Source organism: Oryzias melastigma, linkage group LG2, assembly GCF_002922805.2.
Source record: "Oryzias melastigma strain HK-1 linkage group LG2, ASM292280v2, whole genome shotgun sequence".
Taxonomy (NCBI): Eukaryota; Metazoa; Chordata; class Actinopteri; order Beloniformes; family Adrianichthyidae; genus Oryzias; species Oryzias melastigma.
The window spans coordinates 1,737,429-1,762,099 of NC_050513.1; the positions used below are offsets into that span (position 1 = coordinate 1,737,429).

Consider the following 24,671-nt stretch of genomic DNA (forward strand, 5'->3'; position numbering starts at 1 on the left):
ATAAATACAATATAAATAATACAATTTAATTCTATCAATACGCAATAAATATTGATAAATATTCAATAATAATAATAATAATAATAATAATAATAATAATAATAATAATAATAATAATAATAAAAACTAAAGCAATACCACTCCACGTCGCTAGGGGCGGCATTGTTTTTCTTTCGTGCATTGAGTTGCAGTGCTTTGTTTGCACTGACGTAGCGAAAAATTATGTAAATCAGGGAAAGGACTCGTCGGCTGCTTAGGTTTAAGCTGTAAATACAATGGGTCACATAAATTGTGGTACTATTTCACGCTTTTTATCAACATTATTCGTAGTATTATCTTGTATTTGTCGGTTCTCGCTCGGTACCGAACTGAGTTTTGTTACATGCGGGTCTGTTATAAAACTATTGAATGTAAAGCACAATGTGAGACTACACTCTCACGACGTTCGCTACGGCTCAGGTGAGTTAAGTCAAACTGACGTTTGAGGAATTTTAAAGAAACCACATTAGTGTTTTGAAGTGGCATACATTTAATTATTAATGAAGTAGTTTTGTGAGCACGTTGGCTTTTATTGGGAAGAGACTGATTTTGTGTTCTAACTGTGACACACTACTGACATGTTCAATGCTTAGTTATGTGGTATAGCAGATGTGACCCGTTTTGTTGCTGGTTTTTGTTTAATTCAGGCAGTCAACCTGTTGACTAGGTGATATTTGCCGTATTTTCACCAGCCAGTGATGGAAAACTTTTCATTATTTTAAGCTAAATTGTATTTTTTTTTTTTTAAACCATTACATTTTTTTTCAATTAATGCAAACGTTCACAAAATCATCGTCCTGTGTTGTGTCTGAGACAGGTAGCGGGCAGCAGTCTGTCACCGGGGTCACTGCGGTTGAGGACAGTAACAGCTACTGGAGTATTCGTGGGACCAGAGACGCCATGTGTCATCGGGGTACACCTGTAAAGTGTGGGCAAGCTATACGTCTCACGCACGTCAACACAGGACGCAACCTGCACAGCCACTACTTCTCTTCCCCGCTGTCCTCTAACCAGGTGACTAATCCATCAGTTCAATGATTGGTGAAGGCCGAACAGTTAGTCTGTTGCAGGATCACATAATCACTCACATACCCATCTAAGGACAATTTAGAATCACCAATCAACCTATGAAGGATGTTTTTGGACTGGGAAGCCGGAGTGCCCGGTGAAAATTAATGTATGCACAAGGAGAACATGCAAACTCCATACAAAAAAAGTCCGAAAATTAATAGCCAGAAGTTCCTCCCCCTGCCAGAGAAATCAATGGCTGAAAGTCCTCGACCGGAACCCCCCATTTTAACCTTTCAATCTTTTTTTCCTTTGACATAGCATAACTGCTTATGTGATCAGCTGACTCACAGAGAAACAGAAAAAAAACAGCATTTTGTCGGCAATTAGCTGAACTGCTAGAGAGTTCCAGTTTATTCTCATTTAAAAGCTGATAGTTCTGAAAATACATCATTTCTGAAAGGGGTTTCCTAAAGTTGCGAAAGTTCCGCTTCTGGCTAGAGTTTTTTTCTGGCACCATCTTGCATTTGACCAGAGGTTCGTCAACCACTGTGCCACCAAGAAACCCTGGACAAATATTTGCATATGATTTGGCATCTATATCATATAGTACATGATAGGAAAATCCAAGCGTCTCTTTCACTGTTCTTGCAATATTTATCCAGAATTGCATCAAGTTTTTGTAAACATCTCATGCTTTTGACAGTTGAGTGAGACTGCTGGTATACTTGACATTCAAAACCTAGAGAGTCTCCCCCCCAAAAAATGCAAAATTTATTCATTTTTAATTCATATTCTCCATGGCATTCAAAAAAAGATTGATTAAACAATTTTCTCAAAGAATCACCATCCATGTATGATAATTAATGATTGCACAGATTAAAGAGCTTTGGGCTGTTTAGTCAAAGCCATTGAGATCTGTTGAAGTTGTCCCTTTACCATGCGGGTAAAGGGACGTATTTATGTGCAACCAAGCAAATAAACTGATTTTAAGTGTGTCTAAGGCTAAACATTTTTGTTGGTTGCACAACCCTAACCCTTCCTCCAGACGGGCAAGAAAAAAATGTCAGCACTGGACGCTTATATTTAGAAAATTACATGCAAATAGTCACTTTTTATGTATTTTTGATTTATTTAATTCCCTCAAAACAATTACAAAAACCAAACTATGCAACACACAAACCTTTTTGTGACCGTAAAAGTGGGACAGAAAGAAGAAAACTTAATTAATTTCTGCCTCTTTTACTTCGATATACTTCAATACTTTTTTTAATATATTAGCCAACACCTTTATGTAGTTTGCAGGAAAATGGCAAATTACTTAATAAGGTGTGACTAAGTTTTTTCACATCCACAGGAGGTGAGTGCATTCGGGGAGGAAGGAGAAGGGGACCACCTCGATGAGTGGACGGTTCACTGTTCAGGATCTGTGTGGAAGCGCGAGGAGGCCATCCGCCTCCGTCACAAAGCCACCGACGTTCTGCTGTCGGTCACGGGGGAGCAGTATGGCCGGCCCATCCACGGTCAGATGGAGGTCCACGGCATGTCGAGCCCCAGTCAGCACAGCCTGTGGAAGGCCATGGAGGGAATCTTCATGAAGCCCAGCGAAATGCCAGCAGGCGGCCAAGACTACAGTCACACTCACACAGAGTTTTGATCCTTTCCTCCTCCTGTCTCTTTTTGGTTTCTCCTCTGCCCAGTTATGTGTGATTAAGTCCATCACAAACAGCCAGCGGTCCACCTCAAACTTGAAAGTCAGCCACTTTCCTGTTGGAAAGTGCTTAAACTACAGCATAAAATGCCTTAAAATACCCAAGGAGTCATATTTAAATCTTTTTTATGACTGTTTAATGACCTTTAATCTCCTTTTTTAGGCTTCTTTTATTGTAAATGTAGAAGGGAGGGCTTGTTTACACATCAGGAAATTCACCAGGGAAGTCATTTTGTACAAAGAGACATTAAAATGTGACATTTGTGCCTTCTTAGATAAAATGAAAAAGCAAAGCTTTTAAACATCTCAACAAATATTACATTTTAAAGTTATGTTATTTGTAAGCAGTATTCTATAAAAACGTGTCAACAGTGTTTCTAAAGAAAAAGGATATTTTTGTTCTTTTTTTCTGTCAGTTTCAGTGTTGTATAAAATTATTCTGCATTAGCTGACTTGAAAACAAGCGGTTTTATGTGTGAACACATAACTGAGATGGATGTTTTTTGTCAATATAGGATGAGTTTTTGAAGTGCTTTGAGAGGTCACAATCAGACAGTTTCTGCATACAGATGTGTTGTAATTGTTAACATAAACACCCAACTGACGGTGAATACCTCACATTAAAGCATTTTTATGTCCATCGTTATCAGCGTGGCTTATTTATTGGGTCTCGTGTAGGCTGAAATTACCCATAAATGCCTTAATTTCATCCCTGAAAATGACTGACTAAAGGATTAGCAAACAAGGCATGCTGGTAATGTCTGAAAGGACCATTAAACTGGGCTTAATGCCTTGTTTGTCCACTTATTGGGATGTCTTGGATCATTACCCGTGACCCTGCACAGGACAGAGCGGGGATAGAAGATGGATGGACGGGACGGTTCAATAGCTCCCAGTTAGTGGTGCATGTGCTGTGTGGCTGTGTTCACCTGGATTTGACCTGTGCTCCTTAATTATAAAGATTCAGAGGGTTTTTGCTAGCAGTGACATGCAGGACTCTTTTGTCTGATGTATGCAGAGTAAAGGTTTGGTTCACCCTTTAACCATCGCATGCTGCAGCTGTTTATGGACTTTATAAATCAGTGACGGATCGTTATTTTAACCAGCATTGCAATTCTGTCCTTCACTTTTAATGCTAGAATTTATATTCATTTGTTAAAATACAGAACTGCTTTCATTTAAGTGTGAACAAGACCAGTCAAATTTTCCTAAAATAAGTAAAACGATTGGTTAAGTTCAAATAATGCTTTTAAAAAATAACCCTAAAATTCAGAATAATTTTTAAACTTTCCAAATGTGTTCTAAATAGTAAATTTTTCTACATTTGTAGTTCCAACAGGAAAAAAAAGGAATGGAAGATGCTTTCAGTGAGGGCTAAACAAAATTCTGTTAAACATGTTAAACAGATCAAAGTGTTTATTGATTTATTAATACATAATTTAATAAAAAACAATAATTATTGATATTGGAATATAAAATTAAATCTTCTGAACGAATTGCCATTTTTTTAACATGTTCCCTAATTTTATTTTTTTAAGCTAAAATGAATTTTACATAATACTGGAATATTTTTAGGTTATCAAGAGTTTTAGTGACCATTAAAACATGTGTTTAACAATCAACCAACAGAAAATTATATTTTCTGTTAAAATAAATAATTTTAATTCAATCAAGTTCCTCAAAATCAACCCCATGTCTCATCTGAGAGATGTTAGGATGCAAAAGTAGGGGGTTATGTTGTTATTTATATCTTAACTTACAGCACATTTAATTGAAAATGCAAAATATGGATCAGAAGTACTTTGTTTTGCTTTATAAATGCACATTTTACCAAAAAAAATGTACTTCAGTAAAGTACAAGTAGTACCAAACTGCAGTATATTTCATTTCTATGTCATGGATGTCACTCATCTTTTCCACACTTTATAGATAAACACAAATGCCATCCATTTCTATCAAAACAAGTCTTTATTGCATAAACACGTATAGATACAGTTTTCAGATTAAACACGTTGGACTTTGCATTTTAAATATCCATAACTATTGCTGTTTTCTTTCTCCTTTTCTAAGCAGCATGCCAAGGTTGTATTACGTATTTATGTTGATTTTTATACAATCTACAGCTGGTAAAAACATGTTCTGTTAAAAAAAGAAAAAAAATCCCAAAAAAGAATGAAAATTGTGAACCGTTTTGTCAGAGATGTACCGTATAATAGTGTAAACATTAAAAAGTTTGAAGGACGGTTTGTCCCTTGAACAGCCATGCAAAGAATGGCACAGTAGTTACAGAATCGCCGACACGATGAAGCGGTTTATGCTGGTTTCTGAAAAGGGACTCCAACAGACAAAAGTGAGGACAAGATCCATTTTTAAGATGCGAGTGTGTTCGGACGAACGGGAGAAGTGAAGCTTACATTACACGACACTTTATAGAGACTACAGGCAGTGAGGACATCCAATTCAAGAGACAAACAGCATGTTGGTTTGAGCGTTTCCCCTTCAACTGTGAGACTTTCTCCTCTCAGTGATGCATAACAGAGAAGACAATGATGTGACCTTGTATTTGCATATTCATGAAAAATGCCCTCTTCTGTTCTATGTTTTGATTAATAGCTGGTAGAAACTATAAAATGGCTATTATAATATTATAATATAAACTGTAAAGTCAAATAGGTGAGAGTGCATATATATGTACACACATATATACATATACATATGTAAATATATGTATATGTAGTCAAGGCTGAGCCATCACAATGATTTACTGAATTTCCTGTATTTTAAAGACGTGGAAATCTAAACAACAACATGCATACTGATTTACAGTATTGTACATTTCACTTACAAAGCTGATTTTTATTTATTTATTTTTTAAGCCATCCCTCCCCATCATCCTTAACCTTTATTCATCTGTTGACACATATTAGAAATAACTTTTACAGAAATAGTGTTTTACTAATGGAGGCAAATGATGAAAAAAGCTAAAAGAAATTCTCAAATTAAAGTAAGCCTAAATATGTTAAAGCTACAGAACCCACTGTTAGATAAACTCATTTCACAAAAAAAAACTGATTCTGTCTCTAAATTCATCAAAGTATTCAGAAGTAGAAGCAAAATAAGAGTGTTATATTGCCCTGCATGACAAAGCTTTTACCCTCATGTGGTGTCCCTGTAAGGAACTTACTACAATATACAGAGTGTTTGACAAAAAACAGGTTAAAAAATATTCATCTTAGTTTAGCAAAATTAATTTTGAAATTATTTTGTGACATTTAAGTGGCTCAGATTTTTGTCCAAACACCTTTTAACCACTAGAGAGCACCCTCTTCACGCATAACCATAGCAACAGACTGGCTCTGCTTTGAGTCCCTGATGTAGCTCAGTGGTTTCTATCTTTTATATAGTCCACTCTTGAAACGGTTCATGGTTTACACAAGCTGAGTACATATATACAGTGCAATCCACAGGAGTTAACGGCAGTGAATATACTGGCATGCTCTTGATATTGATGATATTTACCTCACCTCTGTTGTGTTGCGATGAGGGCTGCATTTCTTTTTGTAGCACATAACTATTGATTTCAGTCTGGCTTTTCTAACGTTTTACACCTTCTCTGAGCCAATTATGCATTTTACACCACATAAAACTCGCATCAAGTCAACACATAGATATTGAGACAATGATGCTTTTTAAGTGGTCCCTCGCTGAGTTTTTAATTGTGCTTTCTGTTGATATACATAAATAAGTCATGTGCGACCCTTTTTACATATTTTTTTGTGGGCGGAGATGATGCAAATGCTTCACAAAAAAAGTGAGCCGTTGCTACATGGCTACATGAAATGTAAGGAATGTCTAAAATGCAGTTCAGTGCTCACATTCAGTGCAACCTCTGGAGGGCAATTATTCAGTCGTCCACAGCAATACATAGTTCTAAAAAATAATTAAAGCACCTGATAAAGAACTTTAGTGGCTAAAAAGTAAGTTTAAAGGGTGATTTTGGTCTCAAAAGAAAATAAATGCAATTGATATAAAACCATCCCTCTTTTTGCAGTTTAGGTTCTTTATGATCAGTCCAGTAACTAACTATGGTGACATCTTTGTTCAAAACCAAATACACATTTGTACATTTTATTATATTTTCTGCTCCAAAGATTGTTTAGAGGAGTGCTCGGGTTGTGGCTGGTCCAGCTTTGGCGGCAGAGACAAGGTGTGAGGTCATGGCTATTCTGTCCACTTCCAAGGCTCACAGTGCAATTATTTCACTCCATGCCATTCCGTAGCATCTGATTGGCTGCGATAAGCATGACACTGATGATGAAAGCCATGGCGAAGGCGCAGATCAGGCTTTTCCTCACGCACGTCTGCCTGTTTTTCTTCTTCGGATGAACTGAATAAAGAAAAAAACAACAAAAAGAAGAGATGATATAGTATTATTCTCTTATTACTTATCATTTGTGATACAGCTGGCCATAAGGGGTTAAAAAGCATTTAAAACCAGAAAAGTTGCATTACTTGCGATAGTGCTAGTGTGAATGCTTTTTGCTGACAGTAATTACTGAAAATGGTGACGAAAATTTATTTTTATTGCTGAGAGGATTTGCTGAGAATGCAAAAGGTATTTGTAAAATGTTAAATTGCTAAAAGATTGGAAATTTTGTTAAAGAACTATGAAAGAGTGCCAAAGTTGACCTAAATTTCTGAAAAAAATGTTGTAAAATTGCTTTAAAAACCCCAAATAATTTTACAAAAATATTTGGTGTGTTGCTTAAATATGAAATAAACTCCAAATTAGCCCCCAAAAAACCTTAGTAGATGTCAAATTAGCTGACTCGTTCCTTAAACACTAGCTAAACTCCAAAATAGTCTAAAATTCCTCAATAAACTAAATTAATCAAAAATTTTAGCCTGTTGCTAAAATATTAGCTAAACTTCAAAATAGCCTAAAATTCTTCAATAACTTAAATAAGTCCAAAATTTCAGCCTGTTGCTAAAATATTAGCAAAACTCCAAAATAGCCTAAAATTTTTCTATAAACTAAATTAACCAAAAACGTTAGCATGCTGCTATATTAGCTAAACTCAAAAATAGCCGAAAATTCCTCAATGAACTAATTTAGCCAAAAACTCCACCATGTTGCTAAAATATTAGGTAAACTCTAAATTAGCCAAAAAATACCCTAGTAGATAACAAATTAGCCAAAAATGTTAGCATGTTGCTAAAATATTAGCTAAACTCCAATTTTATAGAAAATGACTATTAAAAAATTCACAGCCCATGAATACATTTACAGGTTTCTTGCTAATCTACTTAAAATTTTGAAATTCCCCATTTACTATGGGGAATATTTGGCTCAATATTTCACAAACTATAAGTTTATGAATACCAAAAATACAAACAGAAATTTCCTGACCAAGCTGAACGTTTTGATACCGTAATTGTGAAAATTGCTGAGAGTTTTTACATGACAAAAAACGTACGGAAAGGAGAATCACTCTTGTGGACACACAATGATTAGAACGTTTGTGTAAATATACCCCCACGTCGATAGCCAGAAAAGTTACACCAATCTGATAGTTAAAATTGAAAACCACATAAAAAATATTCCCTTTTGGCCTAAACCATCTATTGTCAGTAATACTCATGTCTACCAGATGTAACAAAATACAAAAATAAACCTGTCTGAGAAATTGTTTTTCAAGACAAAAGAGACTTTATTTCATAAAGCAGTGACTTCCCTCCAAATATCAGTCTAACAGAAATATTGTGGGAGGATCTTGAGGGAGCGGTTCAGGAGACGAAAAACAATCACTGCCGCTCTGCACACAAAAGCAGCAACTACTACTGATTTAATGTAAAGATTTGGTTGCAGGTAATGTTTTCTAAACAAGCAGGCTATTGTAAATTTTAGGCCTTTCTTAATTCGAGAGAGAAAAAAATAGATTCTAATTCCGATGGGAGTGTCTGTTCCTTGACTGAAGCAAATATCAGGCAAACGACGGCAAAGATTTGCAGCTCATTTCAGTGACCCAGATCATCCATCGAGGTGTCTCAGAGGTAACAACTATCAACACTTGAATTGCAGCAGGGAAAAAGAACATTGTTTTCCCCCTCTCTGCTACCTAACTTTTCAGGATGAGAGGATCTTTATCTTTGCAAAGATGTAGTCTCAGGATGACAGAACGAGAAGATGAGCACACGTGTTCTCAGACAAGCCTCGCAGCTGCTGAAAGTTTCTCCTCATGGCAGCCTCCTTGTCTGACTTTGTTAGAATCACACGCCGCATCAATAAGTCAGAGTCATAGCTCTGATTCATGGATCTAAGAGGAGCTGTAGAAGGAGAAGAGTTCCCACAGGAGCGGCAGAGGATGGGAAAGTAGCGGCAATAAAAGGGAGGATTTTAGGACATTGGAAGAGGGTTAAATAGGAAGACGGGTGCATCTGCAGTCTGAGGGAAACCCTGTTGCTCCACGTCTTTTTTTATCCTCTCCTCACCTGCTCCTTCTCACATTTTCATTGTCCTCATCCATGCAGCATCTTTCCCTGTCAAGCTAGCAAATCCCCAATCCCTTCTTCAGCCTCTTATCTCCTCTTTTACTGCCTTTTATTCCCGCTTTTCTTGCGGCACTCTCTTTATAGGTCTCTCTGAGACTGTAGGCCAGTACCCAGTGGATTCATTAGGCCTGTTCAAGTTTCTTATTGTGTTTGATCCTGTTTTTACTTTTCGCCCAGTCGAGCTTGATGGATATTTCACAGGAGAGAAGTGACTTGGAGCTCCGAGGCAGAGTTGACGCAGGGGCAGGTTTAGTGTTTTTGTCCCTTCCAATGAGACACTTGGAAGAAACTTTGTCTTTCGTGGGGAAAACTTGGAGTTTAGCGGTATCAAATGAAGTAGAAAATGAGGAAAGATTAGATAGAAATCAAGTGAACGGAGCAGAATGTGTGAGATTCGAACAAAGAAAGAAATCTGGCTGAGTTGTGGAAGCAGAGGCTTAGTCATAATCATGTGTCCTCCATTTTTATGCAAGGAAGGACGCACAGAGAAACCTTTAAAACTCAGCAAATACTCCAAAAACCTACCAAATATGCTTAATTTCTAGTCAAATTAACCAATCACTCTTATAAGATAGTCACTGCAGAAACACATTTAACTGACAGAACCACTTGTGTTCGAAATATGTCTTTTAAGTTGACACATCAACTTTATAAATTTATCAACCGTGTAATTAGGAAATAAATGTAGCAGGAAAATTAGATTTTTAGATTAGAAATTGTTTATTTCAAGCAATCATGGAGATTACCTGAAAGGGAGTGGGAGGAAGCGAACTTATATAATCCTACTCTGGCTCGACTATTCCATTTCCTTTTCGTGTATTATTATTATTTATTCGTAACTTAAGATCAGGTGTTTTTATCTTTCCAACATAGATTCAGGTTATTAGGAATCCTCAAGTAGCAATGAATAACATAACTATGTAAGTAGATATAACATTATTTCAGGTCTCTTCGTGGCCTGGAACCGAATACAGGATCTCACATAAGTGCGTACACCCCTTACATTTTTGAAGATATTTATTTACATCATTATATTATATATTTTCATGAGACAACACTGCCAAAATAAATTTTTGACACATTGAAAGGTGGTCAGTGTCCATCTTGTATAGCAATGTAAAGTTGTTTTTTCTGCAAAATAAATCATAATAGAGGGGTGTGCTCACTTTTATGAGATACTGTATGTAAAACATATATTTAAAAATTTTGATTAAAATCTAAATAAAATCAAAATAATAAAAAAACTCAACTCAACTGATACAAAATAAAATAAAATAAAATAAAATAAAATAAAATAAAATAAAATAAAATAAAATAAAATAAAATAAAATAAAATTAAATTAAATTAAATTAAATTAAATTAAATTAAATTAAATTAAATTAAATTAAATTAAATTAAATCGTGTTTGTAGGGAACACTCTCTTAAAGAAACCTCTTTTTTCATTGATTTTTTTTTCTTGGTGGGGTTCTTAAATGTATTTCGTCTCGAAAAAAAATCCTTTTATCAAAATACACACATTTTTTCTCTTTTCAAATCAATGAGTTATAACAAGTAAAACAGTTTTATTTGACTGTAAGTCTGATGTGTTTGGTCAATTTTAGCCTTTTGAAGTGAATTTTGCTGCAGGATGAACTCCAGCACAGCAGCTGTCACCTCATGTTCTGTCATTCCTTATATAAAGTTGTTGTCACTTCCTTTCAAAAAGCTACAGGGACTTACAGTGATTTGAAAAGATGGCTTAAGCGTATAGCCTTCTATATGTTGAAAAATATTTTATTTTAAGAATTGATTCTCATGCAGCCCAGAAAAAATGGTTTGTTTGATGCATTTTTGTGATTTTCGGACTGATGAAGGGAAAAGGAGATGTGAAAAGAGATGCCACAAAAGTAGATCAAACTTCATCTGTATTGAGAACAACAGCCAGTCTGAAGTCACTGATGGAGTGAAGGAGCTTTTAGGTGGTGGATGCTGACCTTCAATATCTCCAGATGTTATAGGGATACTTTTTCTGTAAGGAGTCTGGTTTACATCTCTGCTTTTTGCAGATGATATTGTTCTCTTTGCTTCATCAAAGAAAACATTTATATGTCAAGAAAATATTTTCTTTTTAATTTGTTTTCTGCACTCACCAAATTAAGATTGAATTTTAAAGTCCAATGGGAACAAATCAGCGATCTGGGAGCAGGTGGCTCATACTCTAATCCTTTTTTTTAACGGATTCTTAATTGGTTTTACCTCTGTTAGCTCATGCAAGACGAATAATGAGTTTCTTATCATCTCTGACAATCTCTAAGTATTTCTGACAGTAAAGTGTTCACAAAAAAAACAGCTTCCTCACCTCCTTCATACTCAGGACAGTTCCCTGAGGTCTCATTGAGGCTCTCTTCCTCTGTGATGATGATGTTCTCTATGTCCTTCATTGTCAGGTGGTCCCGGAAGGCGTGAAACAGCACCTGCTTGAGCTCATCCAGAGACAGCTGCTGCATGTCAAACTGCAGGGACACACAGCAATCAGTGCAAAGACACAGTCATTATCAAAGCGGCCTTGTGAGGGCACACAAACACAAACAAAATCACGGAAGTGGCGGAATTTAACTGGAATCTCCTGCTGGTGTGATATGAAAAACTTGACAAATGCATTGAACTTTCATTTAGTCAACATTGACCTATTTATGTCCTTGTCATGTTTATGTTTGAAACAATTCAGGAGACTGTCATTAGTTTTAAGCATAGCTCTTAGCATCTCTCTTAAACAACCTGTCCTTGCATCCCTTAAGCAGAACCACATCCACAAATATGTATGCACACAACATCCTCAAAATCCACCAGCATGTCTGTGTTATTTACATCACTGACATCCTCAAACACAATCAGTCACTTGATTTAGCACAACAGATGGACATACTGCGGCAGGCACGCTACAGGCGGAGGAAATGGAGGTGGATAAAGAGAGGAGACAACTCTTTAGTTCTGATGCCTATGTGGAATTAACAATGACAAATATTTACCAAAAATATACCTTAACAGTGTTTTTAAGGTTTTTCTTTAAACAGAAAATATTAATATTAAACTTTTTCACTATTTAAACTGATTTACTGTTTTATAATTAGCCCATTTTAAGGCACAAATGTAAGTTTTATTACAAATATTTATAATATTAAACTTCTTATTTTTGAAATTATATTTTTGTTCTCTTCATTAGTGCTTATTTGTTGGCAATTTTTAATATTAGACAGCAATTCAGCAAAGAAATTCTTTACAATTAGCGATATAAAACAAAAAACAAATAATGTTTTTGCAGTTTTTTAAATTTCTTTAATAAAAAATAGCTAAAAAGCTTTAGTTTTATGCCTCGATCATTTCTAAAAGAAAATGTGACTTATCTTTAAGCACAGATGCACACATTTACATCATATATTACATGATTCAAATAAACGTATATATTTTTCTCTCTTTTGATTTTCTTTGTCTCCTGGAGCAAATTGAAGCATAAATGCATAATATGCTTTAAGATGTATAGCGCTCCTTTTAGTTTAGGTGAAAACAAAAACAAGCAACACAAATTACAAACCTGGGACTCTGAATAACTAGAAGAATTCATGAACATATTTGTTTTCTACTTAGCATTTTTTCCCTTTTCTCTCTGAGAGATGTATTTACCAGAACTAAATTACCTCAGAAGCACAGGGACCAGAATCTAGACCCCATATTTACACAAAGCTCCCATCATTTAGTGTCCCTTGAAATGATTTAAACTGCAAAGGTAAAACCACAAAGAATAATATTTGCTTACACTTTAACAAACTCCAGCTGAAACAAATGGTTTTCTTGTTGTTTTAGAAATTGTGAATGAGTAAAAGCTTCAGGAGTGATGGCTGCTGAGTTCTGACAGATAAATGTCATGGTGTACCAGATCAAGCTGTTCCAAAAGCACAACCCAAAAAACTCCCAATATGGAGGACTTGATGAAAAGTGTTGTTGCTTAAATAAAAATAAAAAAAAAATCCCATTTGTGGAGCACATTGCAGCGTTGCAAAGGACATTCGTTTTCTGCTTTAAAGCACAGATAGCAACGCTCTGTTGTTTATGAAGGCTGCAGAAATGTAGGCAGTTACTTGTTTGGGAGGAAAAATTTAAGATTTTTACTGGTGCATTCTAAAAGAATGAAGTAAAAGTGTTGTGTTAGACGTAAACGTGCTATTAACTTTGCAATGACACAAACCAAATCTTTGCAAAAGTGTCATTTCTGTTTGTTTCAAATAGAAGAATCAATAAAACAGACTCTATTCCTGCAAAATTGTTAGAACAGAATGCAGAAAAGGGTGCTGCAGATAAATAATATAAAAATGAACTGTATCACGGCAAAAACAGACCCCTAGAAATAGGGAAACAAATCTTAAACTAAAAAATATATATATTTAAACAAGAAAAAAATCTGCCAATGGGTTAAGAAAAATTTTCTTATTTTAGAAAAAATAATAAAAAAACACTTATAACAAACAATTTTTCTTGTTAGACAGAAAATCAAACCAATGATCTTGAATTAAGGGTCTTTTTACTTTCTTAAGATTCCTTTTTGCAGTTTGACTTTTCAGAAGACACATTCAATAATCCTGTTTGTCACACAAAACCAGATTCCAAAAATATTGCAGGTCCCTCTTGGTAATAGGAACATCTCGGTGTTATGGATGTGGGACATCTGTCAGGTTGTGTTGGACATGTTAGTGAACCTTCAGAGACCCGTTAGGTGCGGGATACCGGACTTCAGTTTGCTGCAGTTCTCTCTGCAGACGCTTTCGACAGGTTTGGGATTTGGAAAGTTGTGATTTAGGGCCCTTTCTGACATTCCTCATGTCCACTTTGGCATGTAACCTTGTTTGACAGTTCAGAACAGATTAACAGGAAGCAGGAGCAGCAGTCACAGTGCGATGGGGTGGGGGGGTTCAGCTGAAGTAACAAGCCTTTGGTTAGAAACGGAGTGACATGACAGCGTGACAGCTCAGGGCAGGCACAGGAGCGGCACAATGTTCTTTTCAGTCTGTTTTTTTTTCTTTCTATTTTTTGGAGGTCAGGAGGGGGGGCAGCTCAACCTGATAGATGGACTGTCTCTAAAAGACAATACAGAGATGAATATTAGGCCTGGGTATTGATAGTAATTTCCAGAATCGATTTGATTTGACTCACCAGAACCTGGATCAATTTAATTCCATTTTTTTCTATGCTTTTGATCCTCTTAATTCAATCTGATTCAATTCAATTTTGAGTTTTCACATTTAGACACATTTGTTTAGAAGTACATTAATAATAAACATACATGCTCTGAAGATATTCATATTACTCTGATACAGTTCACATACTGTAAAAATAATTAGTGAATTGTAATGAGATTGTTAATACCATACAGCACATATGTCAGAGTCAAGGCCAGGGGGCCGGATCCGGCCCTCCAGATCATTTTATTTTATTGTTATTTTTATGTTATCTTGCGTGTATTTTTAACTTGTATAATTTTGACAAAATTATAGTAAAATATTACGTTATTTAAGGTTTAAGTTGATTTATTCATGAATAATATTCAGGCCTTTTTTATTCCTGCTTGAGATAAAGATTTTTAAAGTTTCAAAAAATTAGTTTTAGTGTGTTTAATATATATTTATCCTGTTCGGCCTGCAACCTAAGGTGTGTTTTGGATTTTGGCCCCCCTAAGTGATTGAGTTTGACACCCCTACCATACAGTGTTACCTGGATTCTCAAACAGAGAAGCTGCAACAATTGTTCTGCTTCTCCTGGAGGGTGTTTCAGTTTGGCCAGTAGGTGGCGATCACACTACAGAATTATACCTTATTCCAGAAGAAGAAAGTATGAGCAAAATATGGTGCTTTAGACCACAAATGGTTAATTTAAGATATTTCCTTGAAAGAAAAGAAAGAAAATTCCTACCTGTGAGTATATAAAGATATTGATTTAGTCAGCAATGTATGTTTAGATCGACCTAGCGTTAGCATTAGCCATCCTTTGGGAAATCCAATTATATGTTAGCATCAAGCTAGCAGACTTTATCATTTTGAGTAAGATTGATCTCTACTTTTATGAATTGATTATTGATCTATTAAGCTTAGATCGATCTAGATCAATTAATTGATTTTATCAACCCAGTCCTAGTGAAAATATGTTTAAACAAGCTGGAAAAGAACTGAAATTATGCAAGAATTTAACCAATTAGAATAAAAAAAAAAAAGAAAAAAAATTAATATTATTTTTTCTCTATTTATGCAAAAAAGTGCAGATGGAAATTAGCCATAATGTAGTGCCAAGTCTTATCCAAATGCTGTTATGCATGGTCCCTTCTTTTAATATTATTCATTTCAACATGAATTCTTGAAAAAAAAAAAGAGTTTAATTGTAATTTTTTAGTGAAAAATGTACATAAATGTGCATGTCCGTGAGCTGTTAACAGTAGTGGTGACCACAGACGTGGAGAAGGAGCCAAGACACATCAATCAGAGGAACAGATGCTCCACGTTGTCCCTCCCTTCTAATCCTCCCCGGCTCTCAGACAGCACAGGCTTGTTTAATCAGTCGTCCACCTGCTTTGTCTTCTGACCTTTCTCTGAGAATAACCCAAAGTGACCGCCTTCAATTTGCTTCGTTAGGTATTTTCAGATCATCTTTTTATCAATTTAAATAAAATCCATAACTTATGTAAACATTTTAAAAAATCCAAAAGAAAAAGGACAAACATTTGTCGGAGACAAACAGCAAACACTGATGAATGACCTGCTAAAAAATGATTCAGTCACAGCCGAATGTGATAGAGCAACAGACAACCGAAAACAGATTTAGCCCGTCTGAGACACAATTCAAAGTGGTGTCAAAGTGCGGATAATCAAGCATCCTACTCGCTTCTTTGACACCACCATCAAGCACTTTCCATGTGGAGTAAAGTGGCCACCGAATGACAGTTATTATGTAACGGCATCACTCCACCGTTTGAGAAAGGCAGCGTGTGACAACATTGTTCATGGGAACAAACACAGAATCATGGATTCATTTTCACCCTTTTTCCTTTCACTTTCATGCTTTTATTGGCTTTAAGAGAAGATCATTTTAATTATGATATAATAACCTGTCAGAACGTTTTACTAAAAAGAAGCCTGTCTAGTTGATTCCACTACTCTTGAAAAATGAATCACTAGGCTTGTTAGAGATTTCGCTCAACTTTAAAAAAAAAAAAAAAAGCAGAGCAATTTAGCTTCAACTTGTTGGAACAGGAACACAGTACTCCACGGGGAGCTTGGTGATGTTTCTACTGGATTGTCTGGATGATGGAAGAGTGAAACCGTATTTGTCTGTTCATATCACGTCTCAAAAACTGTATGGAAACAAGTCTTACTTGTTCAGCAGAAAGAAATTTGTGTGATTAAAACACACCTTCAGATACAGGCTGCTGCCTTCGGGAAGATGAACTGTCATTCACTACAATCAGTTTCTCATTTTTGCTTAACTTGGTGATAAATAGGTAACACCTGAGCAGCCACCAGGAAGAATCTCTAATGCGATAATTAATGTTCACATCAGCTGTCAGGGTGCCGTGTGTTTTGGTCGTCTTAAATGGAGAATGGAGAGCTTGATAAATTTAATCATGTCAGCAAGCAGGCGCACACAGCTGATAAATATAATAGAACCCATGTGTTTGATTTCCTACTGAGGCTTTGAAAAGGCACATCACTGCTATTTTTTTGTTTGTCACAGTTTACACAATATATTATACTTCAGAAAAATATTTTAAAATTCTGACTACATTTAAATATTTTGGGGCTTATTCAGTTTGTAACCCAACTTTAGAGTTTGCCTCATCTCTTGTTTAAAAAAGAGTTTTATCGATGGTTTAAAGAATCAAAATTGCACAAGGGGCCAAAATCCAAAACGTACCTTAGGTCATGGGCCGAACAGGATAAACATTTATTGAACACACTAAAACTAAATTTTTAACATAATTATGAACTAGATATATAGCATTTCTTGTGATAGTGTGAATGCTGTAAGCTGAATTTGGCTGTTGAAGATGCTGAAATTGATAGCTAAAAACGTTGGAGCTGATAGCTGGGATCACGGAAGCTGAAGGCCAGCTAAAATATTAGCCCAATGTCAAATTAGCCTAAAAAACTGAAAAAAGCTCAATTAGCTAAAACAGCTAGCATGTAGCTGAAATATTAGCTCCAAATCAGCCTAATTTTTTTTAGTAAATGCCAAAATAGTCCAAAAAGCTATCAGAATGCCAATTTTTAAAACTTTAAAACTGTAACTTTTTAACATAAATATGAATAATAAAAAGGCAGGAATATTATTCCAGAATAAATCAACTTAAACATTAAATAACTTTCAGTATTTTACTCTCCATAAAAACATTTTTTTGCCAAAATTATACAAGTTAAAAATAAGTGCAAGATAACATTGGGCCATTAATAACAATAAAATCAAATGACCTTATGATTTGGATCCGGCGCTCCGGACCTCGACTTTGACACACGTGATTTAAAGGAAATAGTCATAAAAAAGAAGAAAAAAAGATAAAAGTTTCAAGGAATTAGATGACAACTTCAAGATAATTCAAAACAACACTATTAAAAAAAAAAAAAAAAAAACCCAGGGAATGTTGTGATAGTTGAATATGTTTTTTGCGTATCTGGCATTGTGGGCAAGTCCTATTGGAAAATGAAATCAGAGTCTTCATACAGCCTGTCTAAATTTCCTGGTGGTAGGCTGCAATGATTGTGGACTTCAGGAAACACGTTGGACCGAAACCAACAGATTCCTTGGCACTCCAAACCCCCACTGACTGTGGAAACTTCCCACTAACCCAAACAATTTGGATTCTGTGCCTCTCCACTTGATTCCAAATGCAGGACTGGATTTACCATTTGTGAAGGGTGTTGGTTAGGCAAAGATAGGCAACTGCCTGGGGCCCCCAAAACTCTGGGGCCCCGAGCTGAACACTTATAAAAGGGTCTAAAATAACATGTACAAAAACAAAAAAAACACCTTACATTACTAAAATGGTGCAAGATTGATCATGCAAAACTATTTTTTGTTAATGACTGACTGGATATCTAAAAATAAGTATCTTAAAAGCTTACAAGAATAAAGGCTTAAAATATTCAAATTGATGCTTTTTTTTTTTAATGCCAATTCATATTTTTAATTGACAGAAGGAATGCGTTGTCATTGTCCAACAACCAAACAATTAATTGTTGGATAATAAATGACCTTTAAGCATTAATTATCAGAAGTTTTCCACTTAATTGTTCAGTGTCTTGATAGAAGGAACACGTTTTTAATAAAATATCTTATACTCATTTCACTTTTTCATTTTTTTTAAGACCCTTGAGATACATATTGAAGTTTGGGTAATGGAGTGTGAAGCACGCAATCATTAATGTCACAACTATTTAGTAAAATTGTGTTTTGGACAATTTAAGTAAATAAATAAGGGCCAATTGACTCCAAAGCATAAATTAAGTAGTGCTGCTATTCTGCCTTCATTTCTTCTTATACATTTTGCCTATAGAGGCAAAATGTATAAGAAGAAATGATCATTGCTGTACAAAAAAAACTCTTAAAGCAAAATATGTTGACCAATTTAAGAGAGCTTGGACTGAGGCGGAGGTCTTAGGTCTTTCCACAGGGGCAATGACCTGAATCAGACATCGTGCCTCATAAAAGAAGGACTGAAAAGAAATAGACGAGACTGTTTCAGTTATGATTCATGACTTCAATCCTGCTGAAAACCTTCTGCACAGAGAGCTGAAAATTGATGGTAAAAGAGGGGCTTTTAAAAAGCTCTCCCACAAAGCAATGAAATAAAGGAAACTAACAGCAGAGCAGAGGGAGAAATTTCAAGGTTTCCACGTGGAGATGAATGTGAGGAGACGGAGACTAATGATTGACATGTTACAGGTGTGGCTATTAGTGACGCATCCCAGGTGTGAAACCAAGACAGGATGCCAAATTACCGTAATTATCGGAGAATAAGTCACATTTTTTGTTGCAGAGTTTGGCTGGTGATACGACTTATATGTAATATTAAAAAAAAAGATGCAAAAAAAGGCTTATGTGTTATTTTCCCACTAACAGCCACTAGAGGGCACTCTGTGTGTGTTCCAGTATTTGCTACAGTAGAAGAAGAAGCGGCTCAGTCTAATGTTATGATGTTATACACTCCCTAACACTTTCCTCTTAAAAAAGTAAGTTCGGACACCACTAAAGCTTCAAATACCCCAACAATTGGAGGGGTAAAGAGAAGGAAGAATTCGGTTTTGGCCTTGGTTTCTGTTACTGTTGGCAATTCCATGTTTTGAGAAGAGTGATAACCAGACGTCTCTACCAAATCCAAGTCCCTGATTGGTCAAAGTTCAATTGGTTAAATTAAATTGCATTTAGTGCGTTTTGTACATAGAGCCTAAAAATTGACTAAAAATGTGTGTAGCGACTCAGGAGTATTCATTGTTAAAGCCTGAAACATGCATATACCTGGGTTTACATAGACTTTTCATTGAAAGTAGTTGTGTGAATGTGCATTTCTGAGCCTGGTGTGAACGTAGCATTATGCTGGGTTTGGCAGAATTGTTCCAAAGCAACATAGAAGATGAATGCAGAATCCAAACTCTTCCCCTAACCCAATGGCTTCCCCCTACCCCTCCAATTGTAGGGGCATTTGAAGTGGTAGGGTTGTCCAAAATAGTTCTTGTAAGGGCTAACTCTTGCTGTGGGGGGATGCAGAGGAGAAGTGTTTTTCTTCATCTGGGTGTGCTCTAAAGCACAGAAGTTTACATTTATACATAAATAATGAATTTTTGTTTTAGCAGAACATTGTTAAAGTTATTAAACCAATGTTATGTATTTCCAAGTAACGTAGCTGAGCGGCGACTATTGATGATGTCATCGATTTGGAGTGACGTCAGAATTTGAAGACACTATTTTTCCATAACTCTCCATAACTAAATGTAGGGGTAGGGAGAAGACACAAGGGTTGAGGAAGAATTCGGATTTAGCCAAAGAATTCAATGGATATTGGGATTTAAGGTGATATAAAAAAGTTTCGTTGACTTGCTAGAATGTACTTTATGCTGTTTTTATCTTAATAATTGTTTATATGTTGCACTAATATACTAGATTCTTCCAATGTTTCATAAAGACAACTAAGCATCAATGTGTCAGACTATTATAATGATTTGCGTTTCAAGATGAAATTTCCATTAATCTCCATGTATTTTGTTAAATAAATTTCTCCCAAAAAATGTGACTTTTACTCCAGTATCTCTTTGTTATTATGCCTTTCTTTTTTTGGCATCTGCGACTCATACTGCAGAGCAACTTATAGTCCAGTAAACAGATAAACACAACAATAAACAAATGGATAATAAAATTGTGAAAGAAGAAATGAAGAAAAAAAAACTGCGGCCCACCAAAAAATGGTTCTTGAAACAAAATTAGTTCATTTGTGTTTCTAAAATGACATTTGCAATCTGAAAACATCCATCAAATCCATGCAGATTCGAACAAAATATGCATATTTTTCCCATTGAGCCACTATACTGTATGTCTCTAATGCGGATGGATGTTATTTGAATGCACAACTAAATCCTTGTGACTCGCCGTGACATATCCATCACTGTTAGCCTCTTCCATCTCTTTTTTAACACAATGACTCTCTCTGAGGTCTTAGAAACAATACACACACTGTCACAAAACGCTGCTCCCAAAATCCTCCGAGACACTCTCACTCCCACCATTTCATCCCCCTCCTCATCCTCCACATTCTTTCCCTTCTGCAGTTTCATCCGTTCTTCCTTCTCCATCTTCTCTATCCCTTCTGCTACGCTTTCCAGTCTATTTTTCTGGTGGTGGGAGGTGAATGTTTTAAATCACCCCTGAGATACATATTGTCTGTGACCTTAATGAATCACACTTTCTCGTACTTCTCCTTTCATTTTCTCCGTCTCCTATCCTTTGTGGATTTCTTTTATGCTCCTGTATTTTTATATGGGCCACCCCCCCTCCTCCTCCTCCTCCTCATCCTCCTGCACACACCCACACAGACACACCACAATCCTCATCAGACCACCCCCCCCTCCCTCTGCAATGTTTTGTCCAGCTCATAGCTTCTCATTTCGCCTTCAAACTGTACTGCATGCATGCAGCAGTCTCCACAAAGGATGTATCTCCAGAGGTAAAAAAATAAAAAATAAACTCCTTTGTGAATTGCATCATTTTTGTTTTGTAGTTTGTTGAATGTCGCACATTAAAATTTAGGAAAAAAAGCCTGAAATAACCTCATTCTCCCCCTACTTGACTAAAAAAGGGAGAGATGACACTCCACTGCAACTAAACCTCACACTTCACAAAAATAGCCATTTCTGCTACTAAAGAGGCTCAAAAATACTATGACAACAAGTTGTTTTCAGCGAGGTGCAATCCACAAAATGAGTCTGCCTTTTCCAGAGCTCTTAGTCGAGCTGCGTTTTCTGTGTTTCTCATGAAATGTTCTGGTCACAACAGTGCATCTGTAAAATTATCTTATATGTTACTGTGTCCAAGTGCTCAAACCCAGGAAGCAAATCACCATAAATAAAATTCCCCGAATTTTTCCGTTTCCTTCAAGTCTGGATAACAAAATTAAATAAATAGACAAAAAACAGGCAAAGCAGGTAGAGGAGCAAGGCACATGTTTGTGTGTAATTTTATTCAAGCCTGCACACACTCCCTGCAGAAACTAGGGCTGTGCTTAAGGATGTAAGACTTGCTCTGAATGCTGAAATCCACAGCCAGAAGTGAGCTGGATGCAGCAAAGAGAGCCTCAAATAACATAATTGTGAGGTGAAACAGTCGCCTTTCAGGTCCGTGTCTCACCTGCCAAAAGATGTTGTCGATAGTGTTTCCCAGGAATCCTTCTCTGTTGTCGGACGACAGCAGCTTTGGCCCCAGAATCGTCATGAACTCCTCAAAGTCGACCTGACCATCTCCTACAGGTGGGACAGAGAGATAAAGAAAATCAGACATCTTGGTACCGTTTTTACTTCAACTCAAGCAACATAAATATGTTGCTGCATTTTTAATAGGATTCTTTGATAATCCGAGCGAACACACCCTCATATGCTGAACAAATTATGAACTGATTTATTACAAAGGCTCAAATTACATAATACCACTGTTGACTTTGCGGCATTATCCAGTGTTTGGCTCTTTGTGTGCTTTATTAAACATATCAGAAGCCTTTGTCTGCAGGAGGCACTGCGCTCTAGTGTTACTAATCACAATCATGATTTATTTTAGGAGGCTGTAATTTCATCTTCATTGTAAAAGGAAACTGCACTTTGAGGATGAGATGACAAAACATTCACAGTTAAATTGGAAAAATGACAATAAAAAAACACAAAGTGTAGCTGAAAATTTAGTCAGTTTGAGTGTTTCACAAGATATATAAAATATTAATGCGACTTTTGATGAAAGGCCTTGGGTGTCACTGGAGGGGAAAGGGCACATATGGCAAAATATTGTTTATAAAGCAAAGAAGTACCTGTGTATTAAAGACCCACTCCGATGAAAGTTGTGTTTCTGTGGTATATTTCTCACGATGTAGGGACATATAAAGAAAATTAAGATTTCTGAGTATTTCTTTACATGACTCATTGTGAATTAGGAGCAGACGCAAAAATGCATGTTCCTCCATCCTGAACATGAAGGAACGAGAATCCTATGAACAGTGTTTATGCTCCTAATTTACTTGTTCTCTGCTGCATTGTTACATTTCTTAGATCTCGATTTATTATTGTATATATCTTTATAATTATATTTTTCATTTCATTCTATTCACTGGATGCAACTTCTGATGACGTGTGCTGCTGACCTCTTAGCCAGGTCGCCCTTGTAAAAGAGATCTTAATCTCAACAGGTCTTAGCTGGTTAAATAAAGGAATCAATCAATCAAAATGTTAAAAAGAGGACAGGCAGGTGGCAGGAAGATAGCAGCGCGATAATTGACTAATAGGGGCGTCTCCAAGGCCCCTGAAATCCTCCGATGATCGGCCAGTTTTAGACCGCCACCTTCTCGCCGCTCTGCTGCCGTCCCACTGCCACCATAGAAATCTTATGGTAGCAGCACAGATACTTGTTGACATGAGCTGGAGGGTCAACAATGACCAGACGTTAATCTGGTGATCCCATTGGTCTAAATGTTGAGACAGCACTGATGCTGCACAAAATTCATGACGACTCCAGCTTGGATCTTCTTGGGCGCCGGGGCTTTCTAGGTTTCTTTGGAGGCATTTGCAAATTGATAAGATTATAATGTGTGCTCAAAATCTGAGTTGTGATTAATGGAAAAGGAGGAGAATGGCCCACATCTTATATACCACCGGGCAACTGGCAGCGGGTGGCACTCAATATGGACGGCCGCCATCCAGAGACATTTACACATCGTCCAATCAGAGCTTCTGTCGGGCGGCGATCCGTCTACCACCATCCTGTGGGTGCTCAACTGTCACCCGATTTTGTAATGAGTCCTCCCTGCCTGACTTCCACCATCTACATGCGTAACCACAGCAATGTTTTTTCTAAAAATCGGCATAAAATCTTAAAGATTCTGCCAAAACCCATGGCACGCTAGACACTGTATTTGTGACCGCAGCATAAGGCGCTATGTTAAGTCCCAGTATCCCTGCTCTGTTCTATTCTAATGCATCCACTTGTAGACAATTAGATCCATGGACGTCTTTGTTTTCCTAATTTGAGCTGGAGTCCGAGCTGTTTGACTGGAAAGCATCAAAAGTGCTCGCCATTGTTGTTGCACTGCTAATGTTATGTTGGGGTTGTGAGGTTCTGTAAGCTATGGAGAGAGTATAAACAGATGGATGTCGGGAAGTAGGAGCGGGCTTACACCACGCCGATGGTCCCAACCAGAACTCAGAGGGGAATTTCTAATGACCTCCTGTATGGCGTTTATTCTATATCAAAAGTCCACGAACGAGGAATGTGTGATACGTGCGTGGAGATGTTTTATTTCTGCGTGGAGTTTTGACATAGAATAAACGCCATACTCCTGCCGTTCTGCAGAAACTATGTCCTAAAAACAGTTTAGGTTTTTTTTTAAATTTTGCCTAAAAACAGCATAATCTTAACTAAAAGAAAGCTTTTAGAGTAGATCAAAAGAGGACTGGAGTGGGTCTTTTAAAGAGTTTCATTTTTGATAATCCTCAGCTAATTCCTAATAAAGTGTAAAACCACATTAACATAATTAGATCCTATCACAACGTCCCCCTTAAAGCCTGCAAAATGGATCATTTCAGATATATCAGATTAAG

At 36.4% G+C, this 24,671-nt stretch overlaps 2 protein-coding genes across 4 annotated transcripts in view; one reads left to right on the forward strand and one right to left on the reverse strand.

Moving 5' to 3' along the window:
• The first annotated feature begins 181 nt into the window (after positions 1-181).
• sdf2 (stromal cell-derived factor 2) lies at positions 182-3,404 on the forward strand. 2 transcript variants are annotated; one of them, XM_024266577.2, is made up of 3 exons: positions 182-459; positions 857-1,053; positions 2,405-3,404. In XM_024266577.2, the coding sequence occupies exons 1-3, from the start codon at positions 276-278 to the stop codon at positions 2,702-2,704; spliced, it is 681 nt and encodes a 226-aa protein (XP_024122345.1). In that variant the 5' UTR covers positions 182-275; the 3' UTR covers positions 2,705-3,404. The 2 variants fall into 2 exon arrangements, with proteins under 2 accessions (XP_024122345.1, XP_024122346.1); XM_024266578.2 differs by having other exon boundaries at positions 2,408-3,404.
• Positions 3,405-4,703: 1,299 nt separating this feature from the next.
• The window catches only part of caln2 (calneuron 2), a 39,615-nt gene continuing 19,647 nt past the window's right edge, over positions 4,704-24,671 (reverse strand). For both annotated transcript variants that reach the window (XM_024266579.2, XM_024266581.2), the window contains exons 4-6: positions 22,222-22,334; positions 11,651-11,804; positions 4,704-7,145 (exon numbers count right to left, since the gene is read on the reverse strand). In XM_024266579.2, coding sequence (XP_024122347.1) covers positions 7,018-7,145; positions 11,651-11,804; positions 22,222-22,334 — 395 coding nt within the window. In that variant the 3' untranslated portion in view covers positions 4,704-7,017. The remainder of the gene's footprint in view (positions 7,146-11,650; positions 11,805-22,221; positions 22,335-24,671) is intronic.

What these genes read in the sequence shown, in the direction of transcription:
- sdf2 (XM_024266577.2), top strand. Translation starts at nt 276, where the DNA reads ATGGGTCACATAAATTGTGGTACTATTTCACGCTTTTTATCAACATTA. An exon ending in CGACGTTCGCTACGGCTCAG is followed by an intron (nt 460 to 856) that starts GTGAGTTAAGTC and finishes TGTCTGAGACAG; the next exon opens with GTAGCGGGCAGCAGTCTGTC. An exon ending in CCCCGCTGTCCTCTAACCAG is followed by an intron (nt 1,054 to 2,404) that starts GTGACTAATCCA and finishes TCACATCCACAG; the next exon opens with GAGGTGAGTGCATTCGGGGA.